Source organism: Seriola lalandi, unplaced genomic scaffold (assembly GCF_002814215.2).
Source record: "Seriola lalandi dorsalis isolate HSWRI2012SDOR001 ecotype SW California unplaced genomic scaffold, Sedor1 jcf7180002054883, whole genome shotgun sequence".
In the NCBI taxonomy this organism is placed as follows: Eukaryota; Metazoa; Chordata; class Actinopteri; order Carangiformes; family Carangidae; genus Seriola; species Seriola lalandi.
In genome coordinates, this window is record NW_019525658.1 from 4552327 (window position 1) to 4579267 (window position 26941).

Genomic DNA, 26941 nt, shown 5'->3' on the forward strand with positions numbered 1-26941 from the left:
TCTTCAGTGTCCTGAATCACCAGAATCAATTTATTTACCAAAAAGATTTGTTCAAAAGATTCGTTCACCGAATCATACTTGCAGTAACAGGACCTGATACAATCTCAGGAGCCACTGAGTATCATCAGGGTTCACATCTTTTCCTCTCATCGCAGCTGCAGCAGCACAGGTGAGTCTCTTAAGGACCAGCCCAACATTTTAATGGCAACTTAAAGATGTGTGTTTGTGTCCATGTGGCTTTGGAAGTGTAACCCCGTGAGGAATTAGGCCATTGATAATGTTGTGCTAAAAGAATGGCCTCCATGTGAGTGTATCCCTTTGACGATCATCCAGTGACTTTAATCACTCACTCAGTGAGCGAGTGTATCCCTGCACATTTGCTCCACAAGCTCAATTGAACTGAGAAATGAACGGATCATTTCAGGAATTGATTCAGTTCAGTTCGTTCACCCAAAAGATTTGTTTTTTGAACGAATCGTTCATGAATGGCACAACACTACCTCCCACAGCTTACCATGAACCACATTTTAAATGCGTGTGAATGTAATATTTTATGTCTGTTTAATGTCTTTTTTATTTTAATTTTCTTCCAAACCCCCCTAGAGATGACCTATGTCAATGTCTGCATATTTGAAAAATATTTGTATCTATATGTTAAAATAAATGTTCATTAGATATGTTTGCACATGCACAATATTTACATGTAATGTTAAAATCTGAAATAATAATGTTGACGTTGTTCAAGAAAAAAAAAAAAGGTTACGTATCTGTTTTGACCTGGACGTGACGTCAACAAGTCCTTCCTGCATCAAGACCGGCAAGATGGCAGCGGACACGCAGGTTTGTGTGACTATTTTTTTAATAGTACGCTGTCCGCTTACAGAATGATAATTAAGTACTTGGGAAACCAAATTCGATGTATCTTGAGTGCCGCTTTGTAAACATCCTGGTGTGTTTTGGTGTTCAACGAAAAACTCAGGCAAACTTTAGCAGCAGCTAGCTAGCAGGCTGTTAGCTCAGTGCTACGTAGCCTCAGTGTGACTAGATGGGACTGAGCTGCTGCTACAGCCAACGACAACCAGCTCACACTGACAGAGGACTGGTCTCTGAACAGAGGCGAGCTGAAGCTGTGGATGGTACCGTTTCGTAAACTCGCCGGGGGCTTTAACTCACTGTCATTAACTGCAGTTGGTCTAAATTACCTAACTTAAACAAACAGACATCTTATATCTTTGTGGTGAGTTAACCAAGCTACGCCCTGCATAAGTAGTGAATCGTAACGACTGATATGTTGAGAGAGAGTTAAATAAACAGTAGCCTACGTAACCCAGCGTGGCAGATGCTGGCTCAGGGACAGTATTGCCTTTACTGAAAATTCCTTTTCCGACCACCAGTTGATTTAAAAAGAAGGCCTTCATTGTTGACTGGCTTTTACTAGTTTTCCAATTTTATTTATTTTGTTGAAAGAAAGTTGGATACATGAAGAGCTCTTCCAGGAATAAAAATTTTCCTCCTTTCGCATTTCTCTCCCTTAGAAGTAATCTCTGCCCCACACAGAACAATTTCAGACAAAATCTGACACTAACAGATTTATATCTAATGCATGTTCATAGGTTTTCAATCATGGGTCTGAATCTTATCAAACTACAAAATGTCAAATTTGGAATTAAAGTGAGAAATCAAAAATCTGAAGCAAAAATCCTTCACTTGTACTCCTCACAAACTACCAGTAAATATCAGATGACTTCATTCCAGAAACAGAGCCAAGTATGCTGATGTTTTTACTACTATAACACCGTAGAATTAAGAACAGAGTAGTTTTCATGAGTTATTTGCATTTGAACATTTGACAGGATCTTACACCACTTTCTACCAATCGCTATATATCATGCAGCAGAATTTTCTTCTCCCATTACAGACAATTTCCTGTTATTTCATCCCTATCATTATATATTTATACATTATAATTTGTTGTTAATTTCTCCTGTTAAGATTTCACACAAATAAGATGAAAATATAAAATTATGGTTGTTCAGTATAGGTTCTTGCAGAACAACATACCACTGAGTAAACAGCTTTTTTCCCCTCAAAGTTATAAGGTCAAAAAGTTTGTGTCAAGATGTATAATTAACAAGAAATGTATGCACAGGAGTAAACAGGGTTTTTAAAAAACAATGTTCAATATGACAGATGTAGGGTGAATCTATATTCTATAATGATTGACTACTCCTTCTCTGAGCATACATGAAATCACTTAAGTTTGATCTTCAATTTATGTTACTCATACAATTGGCTGTAAGTAGGAGTAAATCACTTGATGAATGTGTCTTATTGTGCACACTCAGCAACAAACTTTTTTTTACTCTTATCTGGTCCTTTAGAGCATGCTGTAGTGTTATTCTTACGAGTTTGATAAATGCAGGCCCACATCTTAACATCAAGGTTCTAAGTATGAGTTGATGAACATGAAACTAGAGCTGAGATGAACTGATTTTTGTTGATAGACAGAAAGTCAGTCGGCTACTTTTCTTTTAATCAGTCAATCATTTAAGGTATTTCTCAAGAGAAAATGCCAAGTATATCCTAGCTCCAGACTCTGACCTCACATGTCCCACATGAGCATGAACTTAATGTCTTTTCCTCCTGGACTGAAGGTTCGATTTAGGATGTCACTACTGCCATTTACTTGATTTTTATTCACCAGTCCTCACACTAACTGTGACTGCTCCTTCAGGTTTCCGACACGCTGAAGAAATTTGCTGTAAAAGTGACCACAGCCAGTGTGAAAGAGCGCAAGGAGATATTTGGAGAGCTGAAACAGTGTATAAAGGGCAAAGGTGAGGAATTTTGTGTTATTTAATTTTCTACATTATGGTGATGTTTTTAAAAAATATGCGCTATAACCACCACTAATCATTCTTCAAAACACCTTTTTTAGAGTTACCAGAGCCTGCTATCAAAGGACTATGCAAGCTCTTCTGTCTCACGCCACACAGATATCGGTAGGTTTATGTTGTCATGTTCACCCACAACAAAACTACAACATAGTTTCAATGTTTACACTCAGTTTCCAGTTTATTCAATACACCTAGCTGAAATTAACGCAGCCCAATACAGCAGTCGTGTAGTTTATTTCCAGGTTGTGGTGCTGGTGAACTGGATTGCATTAGGAAGTGTTTTATGCTATTTAACCTACCCTCATTGATACAAATGGAGTGGACAAAATAACCTGTCAGTATAATGGATGTGTGTGTGTGTGTGTGTGTGTGTGTGTGTGCTTCTCAGGGATGCTGCATCGCGCAGAGAGTTGCTCTCTGTCATTGCCCAGCTGGCTGACAGACAGCCTGGCATCCTGGTGACCAGCCTCCTTCACTGCCTGCTGAACAGTGGAGTCATCAGCAAAAATGGAGAGCCCAGGTACTCCTCTGAACCACTGCAGTCTAAAGTTTGTTGTTGCACTACTTAATTAATTACTGCCTTCACAGATTAATAGTTGAAAGCATCGTCATAGCATTGTCAATATCGATTTTCCACTCTGTGTTTGACAGGCAGGGTAAGCAAGAATTATAGTGTAGTGTATATACTTATAATGTTGTGAGCAAACGCAGCAGAAATACAACAAACTACATTGATACACCATAACAAAGTTCGCACAGGCTTATATAGATAAGAAACAGGATATACCAATTAAAACAGCAGAAAATTAAAAAATATATATGTTCATAGTTGGATTCAAATAGAAATAAAAAAGAAAGGTTAAAAACAAACAGCTTATTAAATTAAATAATGTTTCTAGGAACCTGTCTTTGTTTCCATGTTTACCAACTTTATTTCTTCCCTTTCTTGTGCTTTCCATATTATATTTTCAGTAAAAGCACAGGCTCTGCTGCCTTCATCGGCTTGTCTTGGACCTTCCTTTTAGTCCCCACTGTGTTTTCTGCTCCAGAGAAAAGAGAGGGACCCATCTGGAAGAAAATGGTCAGTGAAAGTTTTGGATTTGTTAAACAGATATTACATCATTATATTATTGTCTGTGAAAAATATTTTTTATATACAATCATATGGTTCTCATTGAATTGTTAAATGTCACTAGAATTTGCCCACATCTGGCCAGGGTCAGTGTTTATCTTGGATGTTAGTGTCATGTTGTGGCCTGTTGCCCTCTTTTTTTAGGTGGAAGTTCAGAGCCTTCTTGTGGCCGAGGTGGTGGGAGGAGCCAAGAACATTGCTCAGAAATCAAGTCTCAAGAATCTCAATCACCTCTGGGAGCAAGTGAGTGCAGTACACACTGGCAGTGAATGGCATACTTGTCGGAGGGGAGGATCTAGTCTGATAATCAGACTGAATTGTCATTTTTTAAACTTAAGTCATTCACTTTGTTTGAATCACTAAACAAATGATGTGGGGATGATACAGCGGCGTGGCAGGATCTTGACTAAATTGCCTGCACTGGTGCATAGATTTTAATCAAAGCCCCAATCATCTACTGTTTTTTGTCAAAGGTGTTGTTCCTTTTGTGATTTAAGTCCACTCTGAACTCCACTCTCTGAGTTTTATTCAAAGAGTTGCCTTCACTATGACATAGTTTCAACAGCTCTGTGCACAGTGTGACAACTGAAGAAGAAATAGAGGGGGATTTTGATAACCTCACTGACAGTCGATCAGTCAACCCATTCATTGAGAAAAGATAAAAGGCAATTGTCATGTCATGGTGTGAGTGATTCTGTCTTTTCTGGTTTACCTTTGTCGGCATGAAATGGGTTTGTATGTAGTGAACTGCCTGTATTTAACACTGTTGCAGATTCCTGAGTCATTTTCTCACCTCACCAAAAAAGCCGCCTAATCCCCATCCAGAAAGAGACCTTGAAGTAGATTGTCTGTATTAAAAATTAGATTACAGCTAAATAATAACTGGTAAATACTAATAATGAAATAACACTAAGCCAGTTGAAGGTCACATCATTTTTCCACAGCTCACCTGTTAGAGAAATGGCTCCTGTAATTAATGGCTAAAATGCCGTTTGGTATTATTACAAGAGAGGAGGGGAAATATTTTTTACCCATCTCCCCCTGCAGTATTAATCCTGTATGAATGGGACTTTAGAGTGTTGTCTTAAAAACCTGTACAGGAGCAGAAACCATGACCACTGTCGGCCTGTGAAATTAAATGATACTGGAATATACCTCAATTTGACCTGCCCAGTAGTCGTGGATCCTAATCTGTGAGCTGGAGGTCTGACGTTTGTTGTCTTTAACAGCACCCTGGACTGGTTGAGCAGTACATCAGCACACTGTTGAGTCTGGATCAGAGCTCCACAACTCTGCCCATGCTGGGCGTGTGTTTAGACTTCTGTACTGCTCAGAAAGACAAAGCTACAATAGAGAAGCATAAGGTGAGTTTCCTAATCACTTCTGATTTGTAACCTTAAATTTTTAGTTATGTGCTCCAAAAATAGCAGCACCATTTGAACTTGTGTGTTTTCCAGAGTGCCCTGTTGGACCTGTACTTAAAATCAGTCCTCATGAGCAAGACAAAACCACAACAGCACATTTTGGACAAAAGTGGTGCCTTACTGCGTCATGTGTCCCACTCCGAGTTCAAGGAGCTACTCCTACCTACTCTGCAGAAGACAATGCTACGCAGTCCAGAGAACGCCATGCAGAGTGAGTCCCCTATAGTTTCTGGTGGTTGTGTTTTATACTTACCTGCTCAGTGCTGGGGCCGCTCTCATATAGTGGATTAAAACCTTGTCCGGTCTCTTTCCAGCTGTTTCCTACCTGCTGTCCGCTGTGACGCTCGACCTCAGTCAGTATGCTATGGATATCGGAAAGGCCATAGCAAGTAAGGCCTGGGCTAATTTAGTTTTGTATTTGTTTTGTGGAACACCATTTTAAAAATGTGTCTTCATGCAAATAGGATATTTAGCATAAGTTCCAGTGTATAATTATGGTATGGTCTGTGTTTCAGGCCAGCTGAAGGCCAACAATGCCCAGCTGATGGAGGAGGCGGTCCAGGCCATGCAGAACCTGGCCCAGCAGTGTAGTGACCCCACCGCAGTGCAGGACATTGTCACACACCTCTTCAAGATCCTCGGAGGTGAACTAATTAATTTCCTCTTCGAATGAGATACTGTCTTAATCATGATTGGTTCTGCTTACTTGAAATATAATTCTTGCGTTTGCAGGGTCTGAGGGAAAGCTCACAGTTGTTGCCCAAAAGATGAGTGTGTTGTCCGGTAAGGGACCTTGCAGACACTTTTAATTATGACCTATCCATGACACAGAAATGCGAACAGACAACCTGAGAATTTTCATCTTGTTGTTGTTGTAGGGATTGCCAGCTGCAGCCATCATGCTGTGTCAGGAACCTCTAGCCAGACTCTCAGCTCTGCAGTGACTGTGATGTTCATCCCTTATTTACAACAAGAAGGTATCGCAGTGCTTCCTGTTACTGTCACTAGGGTGATTAGACAATAAGAGTCCATAATGCAGTTTTATGCATTGGGCCTGTAAATTCTTAGCAAGATATGATGTTTCAGTCTAGTGCTAACTTTTCTTTGTTTTCTTTAGTTCACGAGGGCACCTTGGTGCATGCAGTGTCCGTGCTATCCCAGTGGAGTAGTCGCCTCACAGTAGAAGTTCCCAAAGCTCTCTTGGATTGGTTGAAGAAAGCTTTCACCCTCAAGACCTCCACCTCTCTGGTCCGACACGCCTACCTTCAAGCCATGCTGGGGGCCTTTAAAGGTCAGTGACACACATTGCACTACGTGTCAAATGTCCAGATCCATTATTTGAAGTCAAACCACTTATCACCTTTCTTTTCCCCTGGTGTTCAGGTGATACTCTGGCCCAGGCCTCAGACCTCATGCCTTTGCTTTTCCAAACGGTGGAGAAGGCTGTGGCACAAAACTCCCAGCATGCTCTGCTTGCAGAGGGTGTGGCAGCTTCTGTTCTTTTGAGTCGACTCGCTCTGCTGGAGACACAGACAGGTGGCGCCCTCATTTCAACAATAACTTCTTCTCATTCATCAAGGCTATTTGAAATTTTTAGCTCACACAGATGGGATGTGATAACGAATTTTATTTTATTTTTTTGTCCCTGCAGAAGCAAAATTCTCCAGCTTCTGGAACGTGATCTTAGATGAGAAGAAGCCACTGTTCACCACAGAGAAGTTTCTCTCCCAGGCCAGTGAGGAAAGTAAGGAAATTGTTTCTTACTATCATCATTGCAGAAGCTCATGATTGATTAAAAAATGTTACGACATAAAATTATGGCTTATATCTGTCTGTTGCATTTTATCTAGCTCTGCTCACAGAGCTGCTGCTCTGTGAAAGGCTCTTCCTGGACCACGCCCACAGACTTAACACCAGCAGATCACAGTGAGTCTGTCCTCCTATTAACCTGTAAACAATGTTTTCCCTGAAAATGTTTTAGAGAACTTAAAAACTCTATATTTGCCTGCACATTTTGCATGTACCCAGAGGATTAAAAAGTATATTCACCAGTAGAATGGAAAAAATGTTGTTGTTTGTTCTGATTTTGCTTACTTAATAGATTAATTATCCTAATATAATATCTGTGTTCTGCAGGATGTATCATCACGCTACAGTTGCCGTTTTGCTCTCTCGGAGCTGGCGTGTGAGGAAGAGGGCGCAACAGACCATCAGGAAGCTGCTCTCCTCTTTGGGTGGATCTAGTCTTGCCCATGGCCTTCTTAGAGAACTCTGCGTGATCATCAACAAACACAAAGTACAGACTGATTATTCAAACTTACGCCTCAAAAATATCTAGTTACAGTCCAATCTACTGAAAGACAATATCAAATTGTACTTCGGTACATATCCAGCCTCTGGCAACAGCTGTAAATATTAACTTAATGTTTTGTGAATATATACAACCACTACAGTTTGAAAATGAAAGAATGAGTTTGTTTTTTTTCTCAGCCTGACTGTGACTGACTGTATGTTGTAAACGGTCAGGTTTTACCCCAGGATGTCCTGGTGTCAGAGTCAGGAGAGCTGACTGAGCTGGGTCGCAGCTACGTTCCCCCCCGTGTCCTGCTGGACGCGCTGTGTGTCGTTTGCTCATCTGCCAGCCAATGGGGCGACCCCGCTGAAGCAGAGAATTTGGCCATGGAGATCCTCACAGTCACTCATCATCCATCCATAGGTAGGAGAACTCCATTCATCTTGATGACAGGTTTTTGTCATTTAATTACACTGGGATAGTAGATATTGGTGCTCTGTCCCACACTGACATCTCATCCACTACATGTATATATCTCTTCCAGTTGAAGCTCGCCGTGGTCTCTGGCCTGTTCTGCTCTCCTCCATGAACTTAAAAGCAGAAGAATTCATAGAAAAGAATCTGGAGGCAATTCTGCCACATCTACTCGCAGTCAATGCCAACAACCAGGTCTGATGACAACACACACCTCATTATTACTGCATTTACATGAGATTTATACACACAAGAACACTTGACTTCCTTTGAAGACACCAAGCTGATTGAATGATGCAGTTAAACAGCTTTTTACCTTCTGCATACAGGATGTAAAAGAATCTTGCAAGAGATTAGCTATTGACTGTTGCTGTTGTATTTTACATGATACCAGGATGATTAATGGTCATGTGTTTCTCCCCAGGCGGTGAAAAACGCTGTTGGTGCCCTCTCCAGCCTTTCCCCCAACAAGCTGTTACCGCGGGTAATCAGTCATGTCACAGAGGGGCTTTCCCGTCCTGCTCTACTTCAGGTCACAAGGGAGGAGTATGCCATCATGCTGACACCTGAAGGAAACCTCTACGACAACAGCATCATCCAGAGGTAGCACACAGTCTCTCCTGCACCCGTTGACCAACCACAACAACAATCTCCTGTCTTCTCTGTTGTCTATCTGGCACTACTCATGTCTTCCTCCTCTACACTTGCTGCAGTGCTCAGAAGGAAAGCACCAAGAAAGTCAACATGAAGAGAGAGAACAAGGCCTACTCCTACAAGGAACAGATCATTGAACTGGAGCTACAGGAGGTAAAGTGAACTTTCCCACCAACACTGTTCTTTGGTAGTGTTAAAGTCTGGAACACTGTTAGATTTCCCTTTGATCTTACAGGAGTTAAAGAAGAAAAAAGGCATCAAGGAAGAGGTGCAGCTCACCAGCAAACAGAAGGAAATGATGCAAATCCAGCTTGATAAAGAGGCCTCTATTCGCAAGAGACTTCAAGGGGTAAGGAACCTTAAGTCTAAAGTAAAGACTCAAATGATTTCTGTAACGCCTGCCTGACTTCTTGTTGACCTGTGGTTTACCTTTCTGTCACCAGCTGGATGTGGAGTTGCAGAGTGTGATGGGTCTGGTGGAAGCTACTTTGATAGAGAGACCAGCTGAGATCACCAGGGAGCTCCCTTCTGTCCTCCAGGTTCTTCTGCCTCTGCTACAGTCCCCTCTGGCTGCTCCACGCGTCCAGCAGGTCTTCTTGGACATTGGAGCGTGCCTTATGCCCAAGCACCTTCACAGTCTAGGTACATAGCCTGTCTCGGTATTGTATTGATAAATACAGCTTTGTCTCAGTATATCAAGTCATTATCATTCTATCCTTTTTCCTCCAGCTGTGCTTGTGGGTCATGTGACTTTGCGGATGCTGAAACCCGAGTGTGATCTGGATGAGGCCTGGGGACTGGAGGACCTGGACACAGCAGTACAGCGTACTGTGATTCTGCTGCACAACCACACTGTGCCACAGAGAGAGGGCAAGACTGGTGGTGAGTCACAGACACTTAAAACTTAAAACTCAGCGGCAACCACATTTGTCAACATAGACACATACAATGCGCCACTTTAGTTCTGATTCATGTATCAATTTTTTGCCAAAAATTATGTTTTACATTCTGTGAATATATTCAGACTTTGACAAAATTGACTCAGCAATAAAAGCACTACAGGAACTCAGTCTCAGTTGGAAATCTCAATTAATTTAAGGAATGTGGAATTAAACTGTGTGTTATTTAATGTGCAAAGTACGTAGCAAAGTGATATCAGACATCAAATTAACAGTGTGAAAGAAGATGTCTTTACACTAAAGCAAAAGGCTGTAACAACCAATCAAAAACAGGGGCCACATTTTAAACATCTGGGACAATTAACACATTAATAATTGTAAAATGAGACAAACAATTTCATCAAAATCCACAGAACACAAATGAAACAGAAAAAAGAGAAAAACTAATTGGTGCAGAATCACTTCCTGATGAAGTTAATAGTATAATGTTTCAGAAACTATTGAGACAATATTTTAATCCTCTTTGTGTCAGGAAATGTAAAATGATGCATAAGAAGCCATGGTCTCACAATCTGTCATGAAAATGTAATCTCATTTGATTCAGTGCTGGAATACTGACTGCTCTCTTGTTTCTTTGTGTTGTCTTTTTCCTTAGATGTGGTTCCGCTGTCTGCACCAGCTTTCTCCTTCTGTTTTCCTCTCCTCAACGCCATGCTCAGGGAGTCTTCAGGCAGCACAGAGGAGACAGAGAACATGATGACCAAAGCCCTGCAGGTCATCAACGAACACTCCCAGCTTCGGGCCGACACAGACCTTGGTGACATTGTTATAGATGAGGTAAAGACAAACGTCTCCGTTGTACTTTCTGTGACCTGCACATGAGGATGACTGGGAAATACATTATTTATGTGGAAAAAAAACATCAGTTCAGACAACCAGTATGACTCGGTAACAAAAGAGAAATGGTTTTCATGGAGTCCATTTGTCTCAGCATTTATTTACTCACCAGGCATCCACATAGCAGTCTTTTGTGTTTGCCTGCCTTGTTCAGTTATTAAGCAAAGCCAAATGGTCTATGAAAATAAATCTCAAGGCGAATTGAGAAATCTTTGTGAAAATACTACCATTTATTTTGTAGTTTATTATGTACTTACTGTATATTTTCTTGTCTCAGAACGGCCCTGAGCTTCTTCCACGTGTCAACATGCTGCTGCTTCTGACCAGAATTATTTCCACAGCCACCCCAAGACTCCAGGTACATAAGAGATTTTACAGACAGAGTTCACATTAAATTCATTTTAAACTCACACTATTTTCCAGATTCCACCATTGCTATATTTCTTAATAATTAAGTATTGGTCTGCTGTTTGTATTTACTGTACATGTCTCATTTGCTGTATTAGCTTTTCCTGTTTTAGTTCCTGTTGGAACAACCTAAAGTAGCTACATCAATGACTTGGCCCTGAGATGTGAGACTTTTCACATTCTGTGTTTCAGGTGTTGGCGTCTCAGTGCCTGACAGCTCTGTGTGCCAGTGCTGGAGGAGAAGAGGGCTGCACTGTAGCAGAGCAACCAGAGATAGATGTCCTCCTAAACGCCCTGCTGTCACCTTGCTTTTCTGTCCGGGATGCTGCCCTCAGGGTGAGCGATTTATCAGTTCACTTTTATACCTCCATGCTGGTGTCAGCCATAGGTGGAGACATTATATTTTGGGATTGTCCGTTTGGCACAAATGTTCACTTGGATTCAAGCATGAAATTAGATTTTGGTGCTCAAGGTCACTTTGACCTCACAAAACACCTTTTTGGCCATAACTCAAATGTTCGTACCCTAGTTATGGCAGAATACACTTAGTGCCTTTTAGTAAACTCCTTCAAAGTCTTCACTGCATATATTTTATGAGTCTGGACAGACATGGATATAAACTGCAACTTGACTGGATGGTGGAGGTGTAAAACCTCAAGGCAATAATTGTAGTTATATTAGTTGAAGATGGTCTATTCCATTCAAGCAATTACAGACAAGGGAAGTTTCCAAGGTTTCATTTTCAGCTTCTTCTACATATTTTATGAGCTCAAAAACAAATTTAATAAACTAAGAAAGGCCAAACAGCTTTTAGACCATAATGGAGATGTACTTTCAAACATACTAAGTGGTAACTCTTTAACTATTTGTGCTCAGGGATTGTTGGAGATGGAGTTTGCACTGCCAACAGACAGCACAGAGGCCAGTGGGCTCAGCTTGCTGCGCAGGCTTTGGGTTGCCAGGTTTGATGTTGAAGAGGAAGGACGAGCCTTGGCTGAAAAGTATGTATTATGAGATTTCTTGCTCCTTTCTTGCTGAGTGTTCATTCTCTACTGAAAAGTAACAATGCTGTTCTTTAAATATCATTTAGAAAATGTTACTTCCTGCAAGTTTTGATTTCTGCTCTGTGAAGGAGAATGGAAACGATTCAGTTTAACAGTTAAACTAATTTGTTGGTTTGTCTTTCCTCCTCAGACTCTGGGAGTCTCTGGGTCTGGAGTTGGTCCCTGAGCTCTGCTCCCTGCTGATTGGAGATGTCACCCACCACGAGGAAGCTGTCCGTTCTGCCGCAGCAGAAGCTCTGTCAAGTGCCGTGTCTGAGTACAGAGACCAGTCTCCTACGGTGCTCAGCCAGCTGACTGAGCTCTACCACCAGAAACTCTATGTGAGACCTGAGTCATGGCAAGATCACATTATTACTCTTATACTGTAGCTCTGGCTGCTACTAGTGGATGAATTTGACCTCAGAAATCAAAGTGTGATATTTTTGTATTTTCAAAGAGACCACCTCCTGTGCTGGATGCTCTGGGCAGAGTCATCTCTGAGGCTCCACCTGATCAGTGGGAGGCCAGGTAAATCTCAGTGTGTGTTTGCAAAGATGAAAGATGCCAGAGGTTTTTACTGTTTTTATTTTAGGAGACAAAATAAAAATTAGTGTGTCTCAGAGACCTTAGTCCATGAATGCACAATTAACCACCATAATATCTACATTAGCCTCCTTTTAGTAAAGCAGAAACATTTGGATTAGTTCCAACAAGGGGAGATAGGATGCCAAAAAATACTAATTGTGATGAGAGGAAAAGGCTGAAACGTGCTTGTCAGAGAGCCAGCTCACTACTTTTATCTGTGTAATTTTGAGACGGCCCTTTCCTGGCAATCTGCTTATTAATGTCTTGCTTTAGCAGTTATATATCAGATATTATCATAAAAGCTATAATCCCATTATAACAGAGCGATAAATTTAAGTGTTCCCTTTTGTGCACTAAGCTCCTTTGTCTCCCACACATTTCTTTGTCAGGTGTGGCATCGCTCTGGCTCTGAACAAGCTGTCCCAGTACCTGGATGAATCTCAGGTCACCCCTCTCTTCCTCTTCTTTGTTCCTGATGCTCTGAATGACCGCCACACTGAAGTGCGGCGCTGCATGCTAGACGCTGCCCTGTCAGCGCTCAACACACACGGAAAGGTACAGCGCACTTTTTTTCCCCCAGCTACATTTCAAACAAAGACATTTTTCAAACATGCACTTTGATATGAAAAGTATGTCTTGCTCTGTACTTGATACCCCTGCTTTTTGTAACAGGACAACGTGAGCTCCCTGCTGCCAGTGTTTGAGGAGTTTCTGAAGAATGCCCCCCAGGATGCCAGCTATGACTCTGTCCGTCAGAGTGTGGTTATTCTCATGGGCTCCTTGGCAAAACATCTGGACAAAAATGACCCCAAGGTTAAACCCATCGTAGCCAAGCTCATCACTGCACTCTCTACGCCTTCACAGCAGGTAAGCAACTCAACCTGCTTCCAAACAACTTACTAACCCTTAAATGTTCAGTGTTCAGCATCCAAGATTTGATTTATTATAATTTATTCTAGCCTTTTTTATACAGCTCTCATTTTGTTGCCACTCACATTGTTGTGCACTGAAAAATTCACCATATTATCTCATGTGGTTTGTCGTCTCTCATCAGGTCCAGGAGTCTGTGGCCAGCTGTTTACCTCCTTTAGTTCCTGCCATCAAGGAGGACGCTGCAGGGATTGTAAGAAACCTGCTGCAGCTGCTGCTGGAGAGCGACAAGTACGCAGAGAGAAAGGGAGCAGCGTACGGACTGGCCGGCCTGGTCAAAGGTCTCGGGATCCTGGCACTCAAACAGCAGGACATCATGACCACGCTGACCGACGCCATCCAGGACAAGAAAAACTTCAGAAGGAGGGAAGGTCAGTGATGATTGACCAACCACTGAACTGTTTGGCTTTGGATTAATTTACAACTGTTTTATGCAGATGCTATTTTTGTCATTGTATCTAGCACTTGGCTGCCAGTAGCCAGCACAAAGGCTTTCAGAACATCACGTCATGAAATATTTTTTGGTCCAATAAATATGAAAGCACTGACCTGCTGTTTGTCTCTTGCAGGAGCACTATTTGCCTTTGAGATGCTTTGTAACATGTTGGGGAAGCTGTTTGAGCCATATGTGGTCCATGTGCTGCCACACCTCCTGCTCTGCTTTGGAGATGGAAACCAGTATGTCAGAGAGGTGAGCAGGCAGATCACATCCTGAGTCCACTGTCTCTCCTGCATTAATATCTCACTTTCTGCTCAAATAAATCTCTTAGGGTGATCATTGTCAAAGGTTTTTACCCCTGTCTTTTTCTCCCCAGGCTGCAGATGACTGTGCCAAAGCTGTGATGAGGAACCTGAGTGCCCACGGAGTGAAGCTAGTTCTCCCCTCCTTGCTAGTGGCCCTGGAGGAGGAGTCCTGGAGAACTAAAGCAGGTGAGGAGCCCGTACATACACAGTTCCTAGACAGGTCTGGAATGTATTAATGATCAAGGATACGACATTATTTGGTCATCTTCTGGGTATTGCTTAGAAAGCTGAGGAAAGTATACATACTGCTTTATATTTCCTGTACTATAACTACACTAACAATAGTTAGTAAAAAAATAGTTTTTTGTTAGTTTTTGTTTACTTATATACTATCACTGATTGTCAGAATCAAATGACTTTTCTAGTCATACAATAGATTCCTGTGAGAAACCTTCTTCTTTCCTCCAGGCTCGGTGGAGTTGCTAGGTGCCATGGCTTTCTGTGCCCCAAAGCAGTTGTCCTCATGCCTGCCCAGCATTGTGCCCAAGCTGACTGAGGTGCTGACCGACTCCCATGTGAAGGTGCAGAAGGCCGGACAGCAGGCGCTCCGACAGATCGGTTCTGTCATCCGTAACCCTGAAATCTTGGGTAAGGGACTCAGCGGCCTGGGACAAAGCTGCTAACAGATTAGGCTTAAAAATGTTTGTTTTTTGGCTGTATGCATACTTTTCATTACGATAAGGTAAACTTCATTATTAATCCCATGGGAGTAAATTTACAGGGTTAGTTGTACAATATCAATACAATAGGTCTTATTACTTATTTTATCTAGTTGTCGTTAAGCACTAACATATTCAGTCTGAGAAACGCTTGGTTTTTTTGTCTCTGTTTCTAGATTTTAAGGTCTTAATGACAAAAACCACCCTTTATGTACTCTGTGATGCTAGTACTGCTACATTTTAATGGGCGTGTATCAAATGGGTGTTGAGTCACTAATGAGGGAATCATTTTCCAATAGATAGCAGTCCAGTAGAGTAACACAATATGATTCAGGGTTATAATCAGAATTATTTCACCTGCTGTATGCATTAAATCTACATTCATGTATTTTGACATTTCCAATCAGAAAAAAATCCGTAAAAGTAATTTAGTTAGCAGCTCAGAAATGCTGCCAGTAAATGAATGAATGAATTAATGAATTAATGAATGAATGAATTAAAATTACAACATGAGGCTTGTAATCAAAGAATAAGTTTGAGGATTTTTTTGGTTACCACTGATGTGAACTAGTATTTTAATGATGTCATTGATACTCTCTCTCAGCCATCACACCCATCCTCCTGGATGCTCTCACTGATCCGTCCAGGAGGACCCAGACGTGCCTGCAGACGCTGCTGGACACCAAGTTTGTGCACTTCATTGATGCCGCCTCACTTGCCCTCATCATGCCCATCGTCCAGAGAGCCTTCCAGGACCGCTCCACTGACACTCGCAAGATGGCCGCTCAGATCATTGGCAACATGTACTCCCTCACTGACCAGAAGGTACACAGCATTCTAGATATATTACAAAGAACTATAAACAAAGTTAAAATCTTACTAATCCTTCAAACCAGTGTAGTCTGTAGACTTGCATTTTGCTTATGGTGTGATGTGTGTCATTGTTTACAGGATCTATCACCCTACCTGCCCAGTGTTATTCCTGGACTGAAGGCCTCTCTGTTGGACCCGGTGCCTGAGGTATGTTTAGTGACAGCTCTTTACACTGTATTTATTCATCAAGTGTTGGTGGCAGCAGAAGATGAAATCAATCAGATATGACATGAGTTTATTATAGACCTGTGATCGTAACCTTTAGTCCAACTCAGTGATTGCTTAATGATTTTGGTGATATGCAGTTGAAAAATTGTCTAGGTTCATTTTTCACATAAATTTTGCTCAGCATCATATTTTATATTTTATATATCATGTGATATTGCAACATGTAGTAAATTTAAACATAGTAACTGAAATATTCAGACTATATGTTGCGAATTTCACTCACTTTTAAACTAATATTTAAATATATTTAAACTAACAGTAAAAAGTAAATGTTTCATCTAAAGGAACTGATAGACAACCTAACAGTCATCTTAATGTCCTCAGAGTCACAGTGTTATAAAGGAGGATGGTGTTAATCACATTAATGACTGATCATAAAAATGGTAACATTAGTTAAGGTAGGCCTTGGGTAACAAACTAATATGCACTGGGGATCTTGATTATCTTCTCAGTAAACTTCTGCAAATTAATGCTTTGATATCAACTGTGTGAATGAGGAAATGAAACAGCATGTCAGACAGCTCTTGTCACCATGGTAACTGACACAGACTTAAACTCAGACTCAGTTTCTCTCAACTTAGTATCTTCAAAACATCCCAGTAATATGTGCTCTGTTGTATGAAGCTGAAGCTGTAGTCGCTCCTCTTCTTCTCCTCTCCAGGTACGTACTGTCTCAGCCAAGGCTTTGGGTGCCATGGTGAAGGGGATGGGTGAGTCCTGCTTTGACGACCTGCTGCCATGGCTCATGGAAACGCTGGCCTCTGAGCAGAGCTCTGTAGATCGCTCTGGAGCTGCACAAGGTCGGTTCGTCTCCCCTCTCTTCTTGTGTTGTTGGAGATTTGTGCCTAACATCATTCAAGAAATGAGTGACCAAATGATTTCTGTGCCGGTGTCTTCAGGTCTGGCTGAGGTGATGGCTGGACTAGGAGTGGAGAAGCTAGACAAGCTGATGCCAGATGTGGTGCAAACAGCCAGCAAGATAGACATTGCCTCCCACGTCAGAGATGGTTACATCATGATGTTCATCTACCTGCCCCTCACCTTCGGAGACAAGTTTACTCCCTACGTTGGGCCCATCATCCCCTGCATCCTCAAGGTAGTGGCTACACAGTTGTTCACAACAATGTTATCGTTTTTTCCCATTTAGCCATGAATCTTGACTTAAACTGTTCAACAGAATTATAGGTATACACTTTAAATCACAACTTTCTGAGAACCAGTAAAATTACTGTTTACAGGTGAATTTGTATGTGGCCCTTGTCCCTGCATTTCCCAAACTGTTTTTTTTTTTTTTACCACACATTACACTTTGATAGACATCTGTCTTTGCCATGTTCTGGTCTTGTACAACATTGAATCCCAATGAATGTATTGATGGTCAGCAAGAAAATTATAGTATATTAGTATATAGCATCGTGATTACCATGGTGATTAAATACATCTTAATCTGGAAGCAGGCTTGTCATTGACTCAAGCAGTTTTATTATTTAACCATGTATCATTCTGCAGATGACACTTCACTGCAGCTCAGTATCTCTTACCCTCTCTGTGTTGACCACCAGGCTCTGGCTGATGAGAACGAGTATGTGAGAGACACGGCGCTGCGGGCCGGACAGCGAATCATCAGCATGTATGCCGAGACCGCTATTGCACTGCTGCTTCCTGAGCTGGAACAGGGCCTGTTTGATGATCTGTGGAGAATCAGGTTAGACCTAAATACACAATAACCCATTAGTGGTCAGGTAAATGTCACTTGTATATTGACTAACTATGGGTCTGTGCTGCTCTTGGTTTGCAGGTTCAGCTCTGTGCAACTGCTTGGAGATCTGCTGTTCCACATCTCTGGAGTAACAGGAAAGATGACCACAGAGACGGCGTCTGAGGATGACAACTTTGGAACAGCTGCGTCCAATAAAGTACGAATACATTTCTTCATCAGAAAATCCTCTACAGATTCATCCAGTTAATACAAAGAAGCAAAAGTTGTCTTTTTGTTGTGTGGATGACATGACCTTTGACTTTCTCTCTCACAGGCCATCATTGGTGCTCTTGGCGCTGAGCGGCGTAACCGTGTCCTGTCTGGTCTCTATATGGGTCGTTCAGACACCCAGCTGGTGGTTCGACAGGCTTCCCTCCATGTGTGGAAGATCGTGGTATCTAACACCCCCAGAACTCTTCGAGAGATCCTCCCAACCCTGTTCACTCTACTGCTGGGTTTCCTGGCTTCCACCTGCCCTGACAAGAGAACGGTACTACTCCTTTTCACTTCTTAACGACACCACATTGATTTTATGTTCCCTGGTTGGTTACTGTTAGTTTTTGCCTTTTCCTTTCACTGTGAAAGAACCCACACACGGCCTTTTTACTGATGCTGGGTGTCCATGTGGTTTTAGATTGCTGCTCGGACACTGGGTGACCTGGTGAGGAAGCTCGGAGAGAAGATTCTCCCTGAGATCATTCCCATCCTGGAGGAGGGGCTGCGCTCTGACAAGAGCGACGAGAGGCAGGGCGTCTGCATCGGCCTCAGTGAGATCATGAAGTCAACCAGCAAAGATGCGGTGAGTCACGCAGATGCTGTAACACACACATTTCTCTGCTGTTATACAAGCATGTAGCATTATAGCTAGTGGGGCTAAATGAGATTAAGATCATATTAGATTATAGTTACCCACAGCAGCAGAAACCCATTAGAATTATTACCAGCCGTAACATGCACGTATTGTTTTCACAAACACAAAGTCTGTGTGTGTCTGTTGTGATCCCATTGCAAGATGGTGTGCAGTTATTAATTAAAAACAGTACCTCAGAGCTGCTCCCAGGATTCAAAGCTACAATCCTGCTAACATGTACTTAAAGTTCATGTTTTTGTGTTGAACAATTTATTTAAAAAAATAAAAATCATACATTTCCAATTAATGTTACTACATATCGAGTTGTATATTCAAGTACAAATGTGTTTTTAATAGGTTGTCAGAAGTGAGCAGTCTGTAACTCATGATGGCTCAGTCGTTAGGATATATCATATAACTGCAGTGTGATGCTCTTTTGACATTCACTGGCTTCTATCTCTACTGTCACTATCCAACACAGGCAACATGCTAAAAACTAAACAGTCTTCAGGAGAAATGAAATGGCATTAACATATTTTTTTATTGGTTAGCATGTTAAAGTTAGCTGCTTTTCAATTCAGGATCTAAATTAAAAAAATAATATAAAAAAATAAATAAAAATACAAATAAGTTTAGGCCAGGAGTCTGAGAACTGTAATAGCCATGAATAATTATTAACTTGACGGTGTTTGCTCTGCAGGTGCTGGTGTTCTCTGAATCACTGGTCCCCACAGTCAGGAAGGCTCTCTGTGACCCCCTGGAGGAGGTTCGAGAGGCTGCAGCCAAAACCTTTGAGCAGCTCCATGCAACCATCGGTCACCAGGCGCTGGACGACATCCTGCCTACTCTGCTCAAACAGTTGGTGAGACAGCGAGGACGCAGTCTAAAATCCAGATAGCATTAAAAAGTTTTTAGTCTAGTCTATAACACACTGAATGCCTTTCCAGGATGATGAGGAGACAGCTGAGTTTGCTCTGGACGGTCTGAAGCAAGTCATGGCGGTGAAGAGTCGCTCTGTGCTGCCTTACTTGGTTCCAAAGGTAACGTTTACAGTCAGGTTTTCCTTTGTTAGTCCATATTACTGTGTCTGTATGACTGACTAAAGTGGATGTCCTCCATCACTGAACCAGCTGACTGCTCCTCCTGTGAACACCCGTGTGCTGGCCTTCCTGTCCGCTGTGGCTGGAGACGCTCTGACACGCCACCTCGGGGTCATCCTGCCCGCTCTGCTCTCCTCCCTCAAAGGAAAGTTGGGAACAGAGGATGAAGCGCAGGTAACACAGACAGTCACAAATTATAATATCTACTAATCTGTGCTGTGCTGTGCTTCAGCTGTTTTGCTACTAACGGTAACCCTCATGAATTACCGTTGCCTCAGGAGTTGTGCAGCTGCCAAACAGTGATCCTCTCAGTGGAAGATGAAGTGGGCCAACGCATCATCATAGATGACCTTTTGGAGGCCACACGCGGTGCGGACCCCGGCCTCAGACAGGCCGCAGTCACCATCCTTAATGGATACTTCGCTCGTACACGCCTGGACTACAGCAACCATACACGCACCTTGCTGTCAGGCCTGATCCGCCTTCTCAATGACTCCAACCCAGAGGTCCTGTCTCAGAGCTGGGATACCATCAACTCCATCACCAAGGTGTGTTGACATCAAAATTAAAGTAACTGAACACACAGTTAACTTTGCATTGATGTAGAGGTACCTGAGGTTTCACTGTTTATATTTACACAATATAGTGCAAAGAAAGAAGAATAAAAATACTTTATTTCTTAATCAAAGGATGACGCAGTGTTGTTACTTACTGTTACTGTAGAAACTGGATGCGAGCAGCCAGCTGGCTCTAATTGATGACCTGCATCGAGACATTAGATCAGCGGCTACAGACGTGAGGGGTCAGCACCTGCCTGGTTTCTGTCTGCCCAAGAAGGTAAGACGGCTCCTTCTGACACAAACACTGGCACCTTATCACAACATGGTGACTTCATTCTTGTATTTCTACCTTGTACCACACATTTGTCTTCCTGTGCTCCTGTGTTGGCAAATGACTGCAACTTTGTTCTGACACTGCTGTGGACAAGAGTCTGGTTTCCTTGTCATATATGTGACTCTAATTGTGTCCACACAAGAAACCATAGCGACCAATCACATAGAGGCCTTTTCATTTGTCAGTTCAATACTGAAACTTCAGTTTTACCAGACACTTGCCAGACTGAAAATTCTCAGGGGGCATGGTTAATAACACACTAGCTCAGCAAAAATGTTTACGTTCTTTAAAAAGCTTTAAAATTCCCAAAACTCCCTGGTTCCAGCTTCACAAATATGAAAAAATGTTTGCTCTTTGCTCTTTTTAAGCAATTAAAATATGTCATCTTGGGTGCTGGGAAACCATAACAGTCCTTTTTCACAATTTACTGACATATTAGTAATTAAGCAGTTAATTGCAAAACATTACATTACAGATTAATCAGTGAAAATAATAGTTTGTTATTCATATTTGATGTTCTTCATCGTGTTTGTGTCCACAGGGTGTGACCTGTATCCTGCCTGTCCTCAGAGAAGGTGTCCTCACTGGTAGCCCTGAGCAAAAAGAAGAGGCAGCTAAAGCATTAGGAGGCGTCATCAAACTGACGTCTCCTGAGGCTCTGCGGCCCTCTGTTGTCAACATCACTGGACCTCTCATTCGTATCTTGGGAGACCGCTTTGCCTGGACAGTGAAGACCGCTCTGCTGGAGACTCTTACCCTGCTGCTGGCAAAGGTTTGTACCTGCATCTCCCTATAGGACACCAAAAGGGCTAAATATAATCATATATTATGATATGTAATTTTGGAGTATTAAGTTACCATTTCTGGCTCTAACGTCTGGACTGACTTCTCTCTACAGGTGGGCATTGCCCTGAAGCCCTTCCTTCCTCAGCTGCAGACCACCTTCCTGAAGGCCCTGCAGGACTCCAGCCGTGCAGTGAGGCTCAGGGCTGCTGAGGCTCTAGGCCAACTGGTTTCAATCCACACCAAGGTGGACCCACTCTTCACTGAGCAGCTGGCTGCCATCCGCAACGCAGAGGACGCTGGAGTCAGGTGAGTGCTCTAACAGTCGACGGATACTGGAAATTTCATATAATGAAATCACATTTTGGATTCCTGTTTGGGCTGGTGATGGTTGTTGATTTAATATTGAATTGTAATTTGATATTGTATAACTAAATCATACATGAGAACATGACAGCAGTGACGCTCTTAATGCTATCGTTTCCTCCATAAATCCTTCAAATTTGATCAAATTTGATCAAATTTGATGGCGCATTGCATCAGTTTAAGGAGTCGCAAGTAAAATAGGTTGTGAACCAGTGGTCTGAGGGATTTGTATGAACTCGTGTCCACTCACTGGGGGAAAAAAAAAGTTTCAGGAATGACACACAAAGCTAAGTGGAAATGTGTGTGGTGTGTATGAAAAAGGCCCTGAGCAAAAACAGGCAAATCTGTCAGAAACAAATACATTACCAGAGCAACATATCAAACAGTCCATGAATAACTTGTGATTTGACATTTGTCCCAAAATGTTCTTGACTAGAGGCCATTATAGTTGGCTGATATAAGCATATCATTGCTATATTGTAACAAGTAATGTCAGTACAGAAACAACAAATACATGTCTTGGTTCATTTAAAAATAGTGTCTCCATTACATCATTTGTCCACCAGAGAGCACTGGCACATTCATTTTTCAGCTGTCCTATTCAGTCTGAGTCACAGTTCTTTAATAACCAAATCTAAAATCATATTTGTTTGTGTTTATGTTTTTAAAAAATTTTAAACTTGCCAATACATCTTCATATTTTTTTAAAGATTCAAATATTAAAATTGTTCTCAGCCTCAGAACTCTACTGGTTACTGGTACAGCTCTATGATTACCACATACAGTTTATTCTTATGCTTGTGCTGTGATCTTTACCCCATCACAGAGAGACGATGCTCCAAGCCTTAAGGTTTGTCATCCAGGGCGCCGGGTCAAAGGTGGACCCAGCCATCCGCAAGAACATCACCACCACATTACTAGGCATGCTGGGACATGATGAGGTATGACAGGAGGAGCACATGCCTTTAAGCAACAAGTAAAGCTGAGAAGACTTTTTTTTTAATCTGTTGCAACATGTCCATTTTCACCTCAGGGCCTGTAATTGCTACTGAATACATAAAGTAATTACCAATGAAGTAAAGTATAAATGTTTAAACACTTGGAAGAAATCTCACAGAGAGCTGTTCAGTGGTGTAGTTTTCTGTCTGATCACAATAGAAAAACGGAAGTCAGGCAGAGAGGATGTGGCTTTCTGAAAAGGTGGTTTTGAACCTACATGTCAGTTTGACAAAAAATGACACTCAATCTGTCGCTGTCTAGCTTTCTGATTGGTGTGTCATTCTGTGTGTGTGTGTGTGTAGGATGCGACTCGAATGGCTTCAGCAGGCTGTGTTGGTGTGCTGTGTGCCTTCCTGTCAGAGGAGGAGCTGAAGAGTGTGTTACTTCAGCACATCTTAGGTTGGTATTTACATGCAAAATGATCATCACCTTCAGTTCTCTGAATATGATCAATAGCATGTGTCTAAGTTGTGGATTTGTCAATTTCAGTGTCCTCAGTGATCATAACTGCAGTTTATCACAGACACTGGCTTGGTGTACAGACTGAAACAATAACCTTTAGTGTATTTTTTGCTTGGTTTTAGCACCAATAGTATTTTTCATGTCCTTTTTATAAACATATTTGCCCAGTAGAGCTTGAGTATCCCTGTGTGTGTTGCCTAATTTACTGCTGTTCTCTATCCATCAGTAAAACAGTGAGCATGAACTAAACAAATTATTTTTATTTACTTATTTTATTTTTGCCTGTAGCGGACATGTCTGGTGTGGACTGGATGGTGCGCCATGGTCGTAGCTTGGCCCTGGCCATAGCTGTCAAGTCTGCTCCTGAGAAGCTGTGTGGGAAGGAGTACTTTGATACTGTAACGGAAACCATTTTGACCAACGCCACTGCCGACAGGGTGAGGAGAAAGTCTGTGCCTGGGCCTATGTTCTTTGACAATACATTTCTCACATCTCTTATGAACTGATACACATGGCTGCAATGAATATCCTGTGTAAGTCAACTATAAATAAATAGTTTCATACTTTAGAAAATATGGTTATTCACAAGTTCTGAATTTATTGGGAGGTATCTGCTGTAACAATTTATGGGCTGGAGTCTCCAGAAAGTCACTGCCCCTGGCCAAGAGATATTCCAGCCCATAACCTGCCATTAAACCACAACCGATTAAACAAATGAGATGCAACGTGTTAATTAGTCAGCTTTAGAGGAGCTAGTGGACCTTTTGGACAGAGTCAGGCTAGCTGTTTCCCCTGTTTCCAGTCTTTATACTAAGCTAAGCTAACCACCTCCTGGCTGTAGCTTCATATTTTCTGTGCCAGATGTGAGTGTGGTATCAGTCCTTTGCTGCAGAAGAAAATCTGCAGATTGCTAATTATTCAGTTGAAGATTCAACAGATAATTGAACAATGAAAGTAATTAGTATTTACACATTTTTTCTTTCTAAACTACAAAAACTTCAAATGTATAACTACTACATAATTGTTGTTGAGTGACGTGACATACTTATTATAGGCTGTAATTCCATGTCCTCTACTGTTCCCTTACATTGCATGTCATTCCTGTCCTCAGCTCTGCTAGTACATATTGTTTTCCCCTCCTCTTCCAGATCCCCATTGCCACCAGTGGAATCAGAGGGATGGGATTCCTGATGAGGCATAATCTCAGAACAGAGGGAGGCACCAGTATTTCCCAGCGCATCATCACGCAGTTAATCAAGGTAAAGCAGGAACCCTTTCTTTCACTGATAATCACAGTGTTAGGCAGTTCTATCGCTACAAGAAGCAGCATCACTAGTTTAACTACATTTCTCACTAGCGTGGTGGTAATATTGCTGTTTGAGGGTAATCTTGGGTTATTGTTTCATAAACAGTTGAACTGAAAATCATTTTACCTGCGTATCTGTTTGATTGACAGTTATATTGACCACTGAGAGAGCTTCTGGTGTGATAAACTGCTTTTGTCATGTTGGTGTTAGTATAGATTAGCTTGCTACATTTCTCTGGAGGTAGCTTAGCTCACTATGCTTTCCAGGTCACTTGTCCAACACTGTTATCACAGGCTATATTGACTTCCCTTTTCTGCCTTTACATGAATGAGGAAGTGAGTGTAGATACGACTCCAAATTAATGGTAATGATGTTCCATGTTTATTGAATGTATGTTTGCTAAATCGTGCACCACAATATATGTCGGTGATGTGTTTACAGTTTCTTCTGCTGTCCCAAAGTGGCCACAAAAAAATCAAATGCTGCTGTAAAAAGTTTTTCATTTAGGCTTGATGGTAACAAGGACAATGGGGTTTCACATTTATTGCTTGATGTACAACTTGATAGTCTTCATAGTGTCGTAAAGTAGGGGTTATTTGAAGAATGTTCTCCTTTGACAATTGTGTTTAATTCTCTTTATTACTCTATTACCAGGCTAATGTTGATGATATATTAGTACTATGATGAAATTAAGTCATAGGCTTAAAGTCCAATAGTAACTTGAGGAGTGTAGAATATATTCAACTCTTGCTGTCAAATCAGAATTTAATCCACTCAACTTGTATAAATAAAATGATTAGATCTAATATCAAACTGATAGATATCAGATATCAAGTAGTTATAAATAAAGTCATGAGGCTATGAATGAGTGTAACTGAATAAATGCTATGATGAGTGCCTGCTTTCCCAGTGGGTAGTAGATGGAGGTTTTGTGTTATGACATCCACTGTCTGTGTGACCCCACAGTGTCTTCAGAATCAGTCCAGTGACATCAGACTGGTGTCAGAGCGGGTGCTGTGGTGGGTGTTCAAAGACCCGGCTACACCCTCAATGGAGGCCGGTCTCATCAAGCCTGTGCTGAAGAGTCTGTTGGACAACACCAAGGACAAGAACACCAGTGTCAGAGCCCAGAGCGAACACACCATCGTCAACCTGCTGCGACTCCGTGAGGGAGAGGAAACCATGCAGGTCAGACTACAGACTCTAGTGTAATTTACAAATGCGGATGATTTACATTAAAAATACAGTTTTTCTAATTTTTACTTTTTACTCTTGCTGCAATTCAGAGTATGACTGCCATTCTGGACTCTGCCAGTAACGACCTACTGTCAGAGTGTCACCGCCGGTCTTTGAAGAAAATTGCCAGCCTGCCAGACTCTAATGAAGAGATAGATGACACCATCCTAACGTGATGGAGCAGGACTGTGCAACGAAATGACATCTGCAGAAATCAACAGAAGCTCGACTGACATGTAGAACAAGTCTCCACTGTATGAGAACCCCAGACACTCTCGCCACACATGCCCATGTTGCCTATCATGGACCGAGGCTGAGATGGGTTGTGTTTTGACTGGTTTCCAGCATATTCCCCAACAAATTTCTTTTCTTTTTTCTTTCTCACTTTGTGTAATTGTTTTATTGGCCTTTAAGTACAATTTATAACTCTCTTCTTTTATCTCACAATGTGCAGCTTATTGTGCTGTACTGAATTAAATTAGGTAGACACAAGGCCAAATCTTTTTTGATGTTTCAGTGTTTTGCTACTTATTTTATCAAAATTATTTCAAGCATTTAAGACACCACTGTAATGAAGTGACACCCCTATCTTTAACTTTTATTTGGACTTTGTGTGTGAGAGTTGTTCAGGGGCGGGGGAGGGGGGGGCAGCCTCTTGTAAGAATAAAAACCATTCTTATGTCAGTGATACGGTTGTAAAAAGGCAATACAAAATAAAAAGATCTTGATTTCATAATGTGGTGTGTGAGATATTGGAAAGTTTCCTTCAGTGTGGGCTCAGGAAATCACTCACCTTACTGTAATTCTGCAGGTTTTTAAGTTGTCAGTGAAAACAAGGTTGATAACAGACAAACCACATTGTAGTGTCTTCATCACGAGAAGTAAACCTAAACATCTGAAAGAAAATCTTCAAATTTATTTCATGTTACTTGAACATATTAACCCTTGATATATCCTTAATCTGATTAGTGTTAATAGAGGGATG

The 26941-nt window shown here is 41.6% G+C and overlaps 1 protein-coding gene across 1 annotated transcript; it reads left to right on the forward strand.

The window, feature by feature from the left end:
* The first annotated feature begins 804 nt into the window (after window positions 1-804).
* Window positions 805-26692, forward strand: gcn1 (GCN1 activator of EIF2AK4). Its single transcript, XM_023397787.2, has 57 exons — window positions 805-840; window positions 2735-2837; window positions 2939-3002; window positions 3286-3417; window positions 3870-3978; window positions 4174-4272; window positions 5259-5393; window positions 5487-5664; window positions 5768-5842; window positions 5969-6097; window positions 6186-6236; window positions 6332-6430; window positions 6571-6744; window positions 6837-6989; window positions 7105-7197; window positions 7304-7379; window positions 7590-7749; window positions 7980-8169; window positions 8291-8415; window positions 8645-8823; window positions 8934-9027; window positions 9110-9223; window positions 9318-9516; window positions 9604-9756; window positions 10429-10610; window positions 10948-11028; window positions 11271-11414; window positions 11955-12079; window positions 12273-12462; window positions 12579-12649; window positions 13096-13261; window positions 13379-13573; window positions 13761-14007; window positions 14206-14327; window positions 14452-14566; window positions 14849-15028; window positions 15704-15924; window positions 16051-16119; window positions 16862-17000; window positions 17100-17296; window positions 17763-17905; window positions 17999-18116; window positions 18234-18449; window positions 18594-18758; window positions 19510-19671; window positions 19757-19849; window positions 19940-20083; window positions 20188-20457; window positions 20633-20746; window positions 21345-21575; window positions 21702-21895; window positions 22779-22893; window positions 23254-23350; window positions 23702-23850; window positions 24562-24672; window positions 25687-25908; window positions 26007-26692. The coding sequence occupies exons 1-57, from the start codon at window positions 823-825 to the stop codon at window positions 26130-26132; spliced, it is 8016 nt and encodes a 2671-aa protein (XP_023253555.1). The 5' UTR covers window positions 805-822; the 3' UTR covers window positions 26133-26692.
* Window positions 26693-26941: the final 249 nt, after the last annotated feature.

Excerpts from the sequence above, each read along its gene's own strand:
- gcn1 (XM_023397787.2), top strand. Across the intron at positions 6,237-6,331 it reads AAAGATGAGTGTGTTGTCCG|GGATTGCCAGCTGCAGCCAT; the intron begins GTAAGGGACCTT and ends TTGTTGTTGTAG. Across the intron at positions 9,028-9,109 it reads TTGAACTGGAGCTACAGGAG|GAGTTAAAGAAGAAAAAAGG; the intron begins GTAAAGTGAACT and ends TTGATCTTACAG.